Genomic DNA, 12893 nt, shown 5'->3' with positions numbered 1-12893 from the left:
ATATGTCCATATGTTCTACCTATGTGTAATGCTCAGAGCTCAGAACAAGTCTTGTTCATCACCATATCCCTTTGCACCAGGAGAGTTCCTGGTATAATAAATGTTTACTGGGATTCCCTGGGTGGCGCAGCAGTTTAGCGCCTGCCTTTGGCCCAGGGCATGATCCTGGAGACCCGGGATCGAATCCCACATCGGGCTCCCGGTGCATGGAGCCTGCTTCTCCCTCTGCCTGTGTCTCTGCCTCTCTCTCTCTCTCTCTCTGTGTGTGTGTGACTATCATAAATAAATAAAAATTTTTTAAAAATTTAATAAATGGGGGATCCCTGGGTGGTGCAGCGGTTTAGCGCCTGCCTTTGGCCCAGGGCGTGATCCTGGAGACCCGGGATCGAGTCCCACGTCGGGCTCCCGGTGCATGGAGCCTGCTTCTCCCTCTGTCTCTGCCTCTCTCTCTCTCTCTCTCTGATGACTATCATAAATAAATAAATAAATAAAATTAAAAAATTTAATAAATGTTTACTAAATGAATGAATGACAAAAATTAGACCACTGTCCCACTCTAGAATCCAATCTTCAATACTAACACTTTTTAAAATCAACATAAAAGTCAGTATTATATAATACATCAAAAGCTATAAACTCTTCAAGCTACTGCCTTTTCTAGGATGCTGATGTGTAAAAATATATCGCAAACAGGAAAACTGGAGCCAAAGCTTGATCATTGTGAATCTATTTAGATGTCTGCAATAATGGGTAATGTCATTGTTCATCTTACAACCACCACCCTGTAGTGAAAAGATCCACAGAAATTGACAGATTCCAGTTTCAGACACAACACAAACCTGTACATCTTCACAGGTCAGAAGCTGTGACACTTGACTGTCAATCAATGTGAAGGAGCCAATAGGAGGGCCACTCAAATCCTCAGCATTCCGTGCTTCTAAGAGAAAGCCTCTAAATGGTGGCCCTGACAAGGTTACTGAGAAACAAACAAAAAAATAGCTTAAGAGGTTTAGCAACATCCCCAAAAGGAAACTGTTCAGAGGAGGCACCTCACAATTAGAATCTGGCATGCATATACAAAACTACTCCAGGAGAGAAAATGGTAGAAATTATCTTACAGACAAAGAAGGTCTAAACTGTGCTCCACAGGACATTCACTCCATGAGATGTTAATAGCCATTCCACAGGGAAAAAAGGTAGGTGATAGTCAAAGAGCTATCCATGGGGCCGAATTAGTTTGAAAAATGCTGAATAAAAGTAAATACTTGTTTTTTTACTGAAAGCCCCTAAAGCCTTTAACATCCTACTATGCAGGACCAAACTCTAGAAGTACATTATATATAACACACAGAGTGTTCCAAACTTATTTTTCCATACACTCTTTTCATCAGTTTGTTAATATTCTGCACTTCTAGAGTTGCAGAAAATAGATCATAGAACACTGTAATAGATACACCTTTAAAAGTCAGCCCACATTTCACCAGAAAAACTGGAAAAACACAAGAGTTTACACTGTACCAAGAAGCATAAGGGTTTATTACACCTAAACCAGACAAAATAAACTTCATTTTCCTCTTCTATTGAGTTAATAGTACTGTTTAAAAAGATCTATTAGCTGGGCAGCCCTTTGGCGCAGCGGTTTAGTGCCGCCTGCAGCCCAGGGTGTAATCCTAGGGACCCAGGATGGAGTCCCAAGTCGGGCTCCCTGCATGGAGCCTGCTTCTCCCTCTGCCTGTGTCTCTGCCTCTCTCTTTCTCTCTCTCTCTTTCTCTCTCTCTCTGTTGCTCATGAATAAATAAATAAAATCTTTAAAAAAAAAAAGAAGTAAAATCTATTTTAAAAATAATTTTTAAAAAAGATCTATTAGCTAATGATAAAAATGTACTTAAAACCTACTCTGACTGGGGAGCCGATATACCACTTAAGTAACACAGTCATCTGTAATAGTTAAGCACAAAATGAGAAGTCTAAGATGGTGGTATCTTACATAAAACAGGTGAACAGATTTAAATGAAACTATATAAATCCCTCAGTAACAAACATTCAATGTACAGGAAAAGAGTGAAAGTCAAAACACAAATAGTTAATCCTGGCACAGTACCTTCAATCTGATCTCCTCCTCTGAACGTCATCTGACTCACTGAAATGTTGTGAACAGGATCAGAGTGTGCAGTATGACCATGTTCAGGAACCATTCCATGGCATGACCTTCCTACTTTTCCACTGGGATAATTAGCCACAGAACTAACGTACAGCACAAGTAGGAAGGTAGCAAGGGTAAATCCAAGAACTGCCATCTCAAAAAGAAGATTAAAAACACATTATTTTCATACTCAATTAAAATATAAAGTTTTCGTACTACAGAATAGTAATTCTAGATGGCTGCTTATTTCAATAGACAGCTAACCCTCTTTTCAAAATAAAAAGAATATGATACGTGAATTTGAATCTGGATTTGAATCTTGGCTCTACCAATTACCAATTAGGAGACCTTAACGAAATCACCTATGCCTCTACTTCCTTATCTGAAAAATTAGGAAACTAACACCCTCTTTTCAAGTTGTTTTAATAAAATGAAGATACAAAAAAATAAAGATAAAACCCAAAGTCTGACAAGGAAGATAATAATGTTAGCTTTCATTAGCATGATTTGGAAATAATAAACTAGTCCTAGTGCTTAGTTCACTAAAAGCAAAAGTTTCTATTCCACTTTATCCTAGGAAGCTCAAAGAACAAATAAGAAATGGTTCTTCTGGAAACATTTAAATACCATCATCTAAAACAAGTCTCTGATTGACTTCTCCCAAATTACTATCAAATTAATCATGATGACAGGGCAGATAATTTAATTTGCAATACTGAAAACTAAGGAAAACAGAGAACCAATTGTAAGAAACAATATTTCTATTACCCATTGCCCAGGTACTTCTGAATTAAGGAACACAATTGTCAGTCCAAGTAATTTTCTTCTCTTGTCCAGTTTACCTGCCTCTTACCATCTGCCTAACAGAAAACCATACTACATACATACACACTTACTAGCTTGCAAGCCAGCTAAAGGAAGTCCCCACCTTCACTTCACTTGGTGCTTAAATTCAGAACCTGCAAGTCACAGCATATAAGAAGGCTAGAGGAAGATGGCAGGGACATGCTACATAGCAGTAAAAAAAGGTGTGCTCGTGGAGAGATTGCAGAAAGGCAGAACCCAAGAGGCAGCTCATTCTCCACAAAAATGGAGTTAGACAAAATAAAAGCACCCTTAGAATCACTAGAATAAATTACCCTTTTACAGTCATATAAATTACAAACCCCCACACTGAACCAAAACTAAACTACAGGAATTCCTGCTAGCTACCAGAAATTATGCTGGGGGCTACACATTTCAAACAGCCCTGCACCTTCCACCAGTAGCTATCAAGTAGATAGCATAGGGTTCACGGTAGTACATACCCCTATCTTTTATCAAACATCAAAGCTAGGTAGTTTTTCCCATTTAAGGATGAGCAAAAAGAACAAATAAACAAATCAAGAGCATCTGAAAAAAATCTGTAACATAAGAGAAGCACAAAAATTCTCTATAGAGTCATAAAAACATAACTGAAAATGGTTCATTACTATACAAAACAATACTTAGGAAAATTGTCTTGAACATTTGCAGTAATACATAGCAATTATTTCTCAATAAAACTGGGAGAAAAAAAGAAAAGGAATATTAAAGAATGGAGCAGAGGGAGAATTTTTCTACTCAAACATGGCTTTCATGTGCTTTTTGTCAGGGACAGACATGCTTTTAGGACAAGGCAAGATCTGCTGGAGAGGATCAAGGTCATGGTTTTAACCACATGAACTTAGCCAAATTAATATGAAGATTAAATGCAGTAATGTGCCACTCAACTAAAGGATGGTATAGGGGAAGAGTCAGTCCAGTTTAGCAAATATTTATTTGGCACTGACTTACTGTCAGGTGAAAGGGAAGTAAGACATGAATTCTAGTCTCCATTCTACATTGCATAGCAGAATGACGTCAATCCAGTTACTTAATCTCTGTCTCAGCTTCTTCGTTTGTGAAACAGAGTAGATGAACTAGAATAAATTCATGCCTAACATTGTGATTTTTAAGAAAATCAAAGGGGACTGAGGCTCCTGGGTGGCTCAGTCAGTTAAGTGTCTGCCTTCCACTCAGGTCATGATCTCCCAGTCTTGGGATGGATTCCTGCCTTGGTCTCTCTGCTCAGTGGGGAGTCTGCTTCTCCCTCTCCCTTGCCCTCTGTAATCTCTCTCACTCCTGCTTTCTCTCAAATAAATAAAATATTTTTTAAAAAATAAACAAGCAAAATTTTAAAATTTAAAAAAACAAGAAAGCCTAGTGGGAAAGGATATCAAGAATTTTCAGGGCAAAAAGTATAAGCCAGCTAAGGGAAGTGACTAAGGCGCTATCACCGATCATTCACTAGGAAAATATAACGAACTTGGTCAGGGAGAGAAGTAAACCAGCAACTTCTTTGTCCTTGGTCAGACGTTGAGGATTTAGGGTGAAGCTCTATTTGCATTACAATGGCTACTCATGATTTTCCAGTTACTGATTTAAGGAACAGCCTTTTTTCAAAGTATTCATTAGCCAATCTATGCCAACAGATTGCATAGTTATGAAAGAGAATAAGAGTTATTCATGGAGACATTTAAGTTAAAAGTATGTAATGTGGGTAATGAACTATATTATATTCTGTTATGAAGTCTTCCTTCAAGCACTGAAAAACTCACACCAATTTTGTATAATTTTTTAAAGTTATATTCCCACTTAATGGAGATACAACACAGAAAATAAAAAGTATCATAACTTGCATCTTGTCATCCCAGGACAAAGACAGACTGATTAGTTTAAAAAATTAAAAGAGAGGTTATCCTGATTCTCTAACTGAAATATTCTGAAACCTGATGATATTTACATAGTTTTCTTTCTTCCCTGAAAAATAGGCATTTAGTAAAAAAAAAAAAGTATGACTGCTTATACCATATTCTACATACACCTCTCACAAAGATAAAACTTCAAAACAAATGTATTCTTTATTATTTAAATACCAAATTCCTATACTTGCATGAATATTTAATTATTATTGTGATTGTGGACCACAGAGGCAAGTGATATTGATCAAGATATTTTATTAAAGCAAAGTAAAATTTATATAAAATGAGAAGAATCCAATGGAAAACATTTAGATATAAGAAAATCATTAGAATAAGAGCTCAATATTAAGAATTTTTTTAAGATTTTATTTATTTATTCATGAGAGACAGAGGGAGAGTGGCAGAGACACAAGCAGAGGGAGAAGCAGGCTCCATGCAGGGAGCCCAACATGGGACTCCATCCCAGGTCTCCAGGATCCCATGTTGGGCTGAAAGCAATGCTAAACTGCTAAGCCACTCAGGCTGCTTAAGAATTTTTTGATAAATTAGTCATTAAATGTCTTTATTGTGTCATTCCAAGAATATGTGAGAAAAAAGAAATGGAGGAAAGTCTATCTCTTAAAACCACGTCAGATGATTAAGATAGCAAATAACTAATTAAGTCTAGTTATACTGCAATCAAGCTCTAGCTCTCAATGTTAGTTATTCATCTTAAATTAAGGCATCAAAAAGTTCAAAAGTTAACATGTACACAAAAACTGTGGGACCCCGGGATCCCTGGGTGGCGCAGCGGTTTGGCGCCTGCCTTTGGCCCAGGGCGCGATCCTGGAGACCCGGATCGAATCCCACGTCGGGCTCCCGGTGCATGGAGCCTGCTTCTCCCTCCGCCTGTGTCTCTGCCTCTCTCTCTCTCTCTCTCTCTGTGACTATCATAAATAAATAAAAACTTTTAAAAATTAAAAAAAAAACTGTGGGACCTCAACCCAGTGACACCCACTCTACATCACCCAAGATATGAGTATAAGCACAAAGTAAGAATCTTAATCAATGCACAGCGATGAAGAATGAGTTGTTAAAAAAACAAAAAATCACAAGGGTTCACTATAAAATATTTAGTATTTGGAAAACGTTGGTTTGATTGCTTTTTGTATTGGGGGGGGGTTGCTATACATACCAAATTTATGTAATTTTTTTTACCACACTCAGATAAGAAAAATAAGAAATATATTTACATTATGACCCAACAAACATTTCAAGAAAATTATTTACCTTTACTACATGGTATAAATTCATACATTTTCCATTTCTTCCTTTTTTTAAAAAAAAGTTGGTTTTATCTATTCTACTGAATCATTATTATACAACCTATCAATGGATTTCTTTTTTTTTAAGATTTTTTCATTTATTTATTCATGAGAGACACAGAGAGAGAGAGAGGCAGAGACACAGGCAGGGGGAGAAGCAGGCCCCACTCAGGGAGCCAGAGGCAGGACCCGATCCCAAGTCCCCAAGACCACACCCCGAGCTGCAGGTGGCGCTAAACCACTGAGCCACCAGGGCTGCCCCCTATCAAAGGATCTTAACCTATAGTTTGAAAAATACTACCTTAGAGCATATATAGACCATGAAGTTTCAGCCTTTAATCAAGCTCTAAATTAAGAGTATCAAGGATTTCAATAAAAAAAAAAAAAAGGAGGGGATCCCTGGGTGGCTCAGCGGTTTAGCACCTGTCTTTGACCCAGGGCGTGATCCTGGAGTCCCAAAATTGAGTCTCACGTTGAGGCTTCTAAATGGAGCCTACTTTTCCTTCTGCCTGTGTCTCTGCCTCTCTCTCTCATGAATAAATAATAAAATAAAATCTTTTTTTTTTTAAAGGAGAGTTCTCAGAACTAAAAGAAAATAAGCCAAAAAAGAAAAGAAAAGAAAAATAAGCCAAGTAACAGGGAAATAAAAATTTCTCTATTTTGGAGATAGGAGATAAATTTATTCAATGAAAATCTTATTCTCTCTTATTCCATTTGTGAACTAAACAAAAACTTCAAGTATGGTTAATAAATGAGTATTCTCATGGTGACCTTCTGCATGAGAAAAAAAAATTAATCATAACATAAAAATACTGCAATCCCTAAAGCATTTAAACATTCCTTTCAGAATCTCCATCAACTATACTCCACAAGGTTCAAAGTAAATAACTACTTCTTACTCAATATACTTTTCATTTTATGACTAGAATTACAATGGCATTATTTTCTTTTACTTTGTTATAAACATAAAATACTTCAATTAATTTATAAGTTAACCATGCTTTTGCTTCTAGGCTTTTGGCCCAGAAACAGAACTACCGTTTATAATATTGCTTCTTGGAATTGAAATTGCAAGCCAAATTGGAAATTAATTTGGGGACCCCAACATATTTGTAAGATTGGCATTTCCTGCAGGATCTGCAGCAAACCTGACAGGCCTGTGACCAAAAACCTGGAGGGACCAGGGCTAGAGGTGGAAAGAGGTGGAAATAGAGTAGAAGAGTTAGGTGGAAAGAATTTTAGAAAAATAGGTTGAACCATAAGAAGAATAAGGAGACTAAGTCAAAACAGTTAAGACTAAACAAAGGTACACAAAAAGCAATGAAATTTCTAAGACATAAAGAAAAGGATTACATTTCTACTACACAGGAGGGAAGAAAGAAGACATAGCACGGAGAAAAAGAAACATTGATTCTACCTTAAGTGAGTACCTGTAAGGTACTCTCACCAGTAAGTGAGAACCTGGAAGGTATTACATCTAATGTAATGCTTACAATAAGCAGATAGTAAATTCATTTTAGGAAACCAGGGAAAGTACCCTAAATCATATATACTTTTAGGATTAGAACCTTAATCTAACAGCAATGTCCATGTACTCTCTTCACTTTGCATTGCTGTTCCCTCCTTGGAGAGAGAAGGATGTAGAAAGTAGACAAATCCAACAAGGATCCAAATTTCACAATGAACAGTGTGAGTGTGGGTATACTGTGACAAAGTTGAAATCTAAATTAGCCTAATTCAGCATGTTGAGGAGTACCAGGCTGGCTCAGTCAGTAGAGCACAGGATTCTTCTGGACCTCAGGGTCATGAGTCCAAGCCCCACATTGGGCACAGAAATTACTTTTTTAAAAAAACTACAAGGGTTTTGAGGCACTGTTGTGGTTAGACAAGTGAGATTTTCATATATTTCTTTCATCTGCATTTAATTTGTTCAAGCCTTCTGAAATATTTCAGAAAATGTGCTCCTCTTCTTTCCAGCAATTTAACTTTACCTTCATAGAAAACTTCCACATCAAAATATAATTGACTTTGATAGCAGAATCTCAAATTATACAGAAATTGAAAAATAGGTCAAGTATTTCCACTTCCTCAGATAAAAATGTTTCAGACTCCCATTTGCACAGCAGGAAGTAAAGAGGAAAAAAAAGATTTTTTTTTAATTAACAATTGGAGTTATGACATTTTCAGAGATGGTTCTAAAAAACAAAGAGGCACCAAAAATGGCACAATGAATACCAATTTGAGATCTGTCAGATGTGAAGTGGTTGAAAAGAATTCTGAAAAAGAATTTAGAGTTTAAGTAAAAGTAAGAAAAAGAAAAGGAAAAGGTAGAGGAAAGCCACTAAAGGGAAAGTAATGGGGAACTCTACAATCGAATTCTGATTCCCTGGGATGTCTGGGTGGCTCAGCGGTTAAGCGCCTGCCTTCAGGTCAAGGTGTGATCCTGGAGACCAGGAATCGAGTCCCACGTTGGGCTCCCTGTATGGAGCCTGCTTCTGTTTCTGCCCCTCTCTCTTTCTGTGTCTCTCATAAATAAATAAATAAAATCTTTTTAAAAAAAATTCTGATTCCCCTAATCACAGCATCCTCACAGCAAGAAATGATTCTATCTCCTTTATTCATCTCTGGAAAAAAAATTAGAAGTATATACCTTATTATGTGATGGAAAGCTTTCACCTGGATCCTCCACTTGGCCCTCCAATAACCCTGTCCTCAAAACAAAATTAGGTACAAAGCGGAATGGCCTGTTGTATAAAGATGCAAAACTAATAATAGATGAGACAAAAGCAAATGTCGTTTATCATATAAATGATACTACTTATTGAATCCATTCTAGGCATCACAGTAGGTGCTTCACAGAAATTAACTCTAATCCTTGGAAGAAACATACAAAGGAGGTTTCTTTGTTTGTTTGTTTTGGTCCTATGGACCTTGAAGCTCACAGATTTTATTTAAAAAAACTATGGTCTAAGATCACACAGGGCAGAAGAGGAAAAAATTGCATTTCATTATAGAAATTTAGAGGTATAGGAGAAAATAAGAAGAGCTAACAATTACCAAGGGCTTACAACATGTCAGACGTCATGTCAAGGATTTAGCATGCATTCCTCAAAACAACCTTGGAAGGTGGGAAGGTAAAATTGTCCCAATTACGTAAAATAGGACACTGATTAAGACATTTGTCAGAGTCACAGCAAATGAGTGGAGAAGAGTATGGTCTCTGATCTGGCTTCTGAGGTTTTTTGGGGGGGTTGGTTTTTTTTTAAGATTTTATTTATTTATTCATGACAGACACAGAAAGAGAGAGAGGCAGAGACACAGGCAGAGGAAGAAGCAGGCTCCATGCAGGGAGCCCGACGTGGTACTCAATCCTGGGTTTCCAGGATCACGCCCTGAGCCAAAGGCAGGTGCTAAACCTCTGAGCCACCCAGGAATTCCACTTCTGAGGTTTTAAACAATAAGCCATCCATAGCTTCAGATGAGACCCTCAAGGCTGATGTGGTAAGTAGACGAGGCATTACGGAGGTAAAGTTCAGAATGAACACAAATTGAATGGGAGCAATAAAAAAACCAAAGGTGGAAAGAAAAAAGTGGGCACAGACTTTTGGGGGGCATTAAAGGATTGTCTACCTAGATCCAAGGTCAAATGTTAGAAACAGTCGTTGTAAAAATATTGTAATTAAGTTTGGTTCCTCTTCATGCCTCATACATGAATGTATCCATTCCCAAGACTTTTTAAGACTTTATTTATTCATGACAGACATAAAAGAGAGGTAGAGACATAGGCAGAGAGAGAAGCAGCTCCATGCAGCGAGCTGGATGTGGAACTAGACACTGGACCTCCAGGATCATGCCCTGGGCCAAAGGCCAGCACTCAACCACTGAGCCACCCAACTGTCCCTCATTCCCAAGACTTTTTACCTTGGCCCCCACATCTCTCTGCAAGCTCATCATCACTTCTATGGCCTCAGTCTTCATCCCTAGGATATCTCCCAAATCTTCCAATTGCCCCCCACCCCACCTCTCCACACGCTTCCAAATTTCCAACTGTATATAGATTTGTGTTTGGATGACAATAAGTTTAATTTGTCCAAAACAAAATTCATCATCTTTTCCTCCAGACTAGCTCTTACATCTGACTTCACTACTCTGATGGCGGCCTGTCAACGCATTTCTGGTCAGCAAGACTCAAAACCCCATATTCTCAAGATTTGACCACAAACATTCTTTTGGACCCCAATTTTCAAACAAGCTCTGCAGATGCTTCTTCCATCCTTCCACCTTCCTACCTATCCCTCTTGCATCTCTCTTCTACTTTCCATTCTCTCTATTACATCTGTCTGCTACTTTCCATTCCACCATTACCTCCAAGCACAAAGCCTTCATCACCTGTCACTAAAATTATTGAAATATTCTCAAGTGGCCTCTCTGTTTATCTCCATCCTCTTCTGCCCCACACAACACCACAAGATCATTTTCCTAAAGCACAATTCTCATCACATCACTCTTCTCAGAAACTTTCATCTGCTTCCCAAGGATTATTAAATTAAGGACAAAAGCTTTAGACATTTCATGTTTTGTACTATTTAGCGTAACTCAGTTTTAAGGATTTTTTTCTCCCATGCTCTAGAGACAACGTGTTATTTGTACTTATGCCTGGAATAAGCACCACTCTTTCTTTCTACCTATATCTGCATTCTAACTGGGACCTTCATTACTTCATGCATCAATTTCCTACCCATGTGAAAATGGACTTATGCTAAATGTGAAAAAATAAGATACAAAAATTTCTGTACACTATGCTTTGTATGTAAAAAAAAATTTCATTGCCTGTCATTTCATGTAAAATACAAAAGACTGAAATATCCAGTATAAGCAAGGGTGTAGAAAAATGAGCACACTCATACAGTGAAGAGTGTAAATTATCACAATATTTTTGGACAATTTTGGAAAATTGACAGTATCCTACTAAACTAAAATATGTTTAATCTCTGAACTAGGTATTTCACTTCTAGGAATTTATCCTACAGAAAAACTCGCACAGTTACACAAATATTTTATTTGTAATAGCAAAAATTTAAGACAATTTAGGTGGTTACAAAAATAAACTATGCTATATCCAAACTATAAAATACTGTATACTCAAAAGAATGAAATAGAGTAGTCAATGACAAAAATAGCAGCTAATAATTACTGAGTGCTTTATGAGAGACAAGTATTCTTTTAAGTGCTTTGCAAGTATCAACTCAATTCACAAAAACCCTAAGACATGAATCTGCATGTGCTTAAGTAGAAACATGCTCATGCCTCACTAAGGAATGAAAACAAGCAGATTGCGAAAGGAAGAAAGGAAACGCAACTTAAAAGTTAGAGGGAAAAGAAAAAAAAAACTTCTACTCCACACTTTTAACAGTTCTCAAGCGTGGTTACCCCCAGGAGAGTGTTTTCAATAGGGGAAGAGGAGTGGACTTCCTCTTTTGAATCCTCATTGTATTGTGCATATTTTTGGAAAAGTATTTAGTATTTATAATATAAAAATAATTCTAAAGATTTAAAGCATGTAGTACTTTATAATCAAAAATATTATAATAAAAATAACAATTTATAACTACAAAATACTGTTATATACTGTAAAGAAATATAATTAGAGGCACCTGTGTGGCTCAGTGGTTGAGCATCTGCCTTTGGCTCAAATAGTGATCCTGGGCTCCTGGGATAGAGTCCCGCATCAGGCTCTCCACAGGGAGCCTGCTTCTCCCTCTGCGTCTCTCATGAATAAACAAATAATTTTTTAAAAAATAAATAAATAAGGTGATACATATGAAACATCTAGCACAGTGTCTACCATAAACCAGGTCTTCCATTAAAATCCACTTATTTCTGTGGAGTCTTGCCTAATTCTGCCCAGTTTCTGTAACTGCTCTCTTCAGAACCTCCAGAAGCTTTGGTTTTGCTAATAAAAACATTATCAAAAAAAAAAAAAAATTATCACACCTGCCTCAGCTGGTGACTTGTCTTGTGGCCAGCTTGTTGAGCCCTTTCACACTGACTAGCCTTGAAAACAGCACTTGTACAGTGTGATTTCCAGAGAATCTGACATTACCCAAATGGGTAAGTGTGAAACAGAAGCTACAGTTGGCCAAAAGAAACAACAGGTCGTTTTACTAAACAACTTACCAGAACTCATCTCCTTAAACAAAACCATCCTCTAAGAAGTCAAGCTCATTGTTTTCAATAAATCAATAAACCAAATTTAAGCCTCCACCTCAGTACAGTACTTGAATCTTTCCATCTTTTCTTTAATTCAGAAGAAAAAGAAAATATCTGAACTTAAAAGTTAAGCTTTGGGGTGCCTGGGTGGCTCAGGTCAGATCCGGCATCCTTGGATACAGCCCTCCCCGCACACACTGGATTCCCTGCTTGGTGGGGAGATGCTTCTCCGTCTCCTTTACTTTCCCCCACCCCACTCTCTCTGTCTCTCATATAGATAAATAAAATCTAAAAAAAAAAAAATAATAAATTAGCTTTGTAAAGCAATATCCCTGATAACACATTTATAAACTGAAAAATCTCCTTTGCCCCTAGGTAAGCACTGACATAATGGGGAAAAAAAAAAAAAGGTGGGGGTGGGTGGGGCAAAGGTAACACCTTGCCACCCCCAGAGCCTTTCTGAAATTCTAAAGG

At 37.4% G+C, this 12893-nt stretch overlaps 1 protein-coding gene across 1 annotated transcript in view; it reads right to left on the bottom strand.

The window, feature by feature from the left end:
• The window catches only part of FRRS1 (ferric chelate reductase 1), a 45825-nt gene that overhangs the window by 32367 nt on the left and 565 nt on the right, over positions 1-12893 (bottom strand). The window contains exons 2-3 of the mRNA XM_025996554.2: positions 2102-2297; positions 840-976 (exon numbers count right to left, since the gene is read on the bottom strand). Of these exons, the coding sequence (XP_025852339.2) occupies positions 840-976; positions 2102-2297 (333 nt within the window). The remainder of the gene's footprint in view (positions 1-839; positions 977-2101; positions 2298-12893) is intronic.

The sequence above is a fragment of the Vulpes vulpes genome, chromosome 3 (genome assembly GCF_048418805.1).
Source record: "Vulpes vulpes isolate BD-2025 chromosome 3, VulVul3, whole genome shotgun sequence".
Classification (NCBI taxonomy): Eukaryota; Metazoa; Chordata; class Mammalia; order Carnivora; family Canidae; genus Vulpes; species Vulpes vulpes.
The sequence above is the reverse complement of the archived record's forward strand: the minus strand, read 5'-3'. Positions and strand labels throughout refer to the sequence as shown.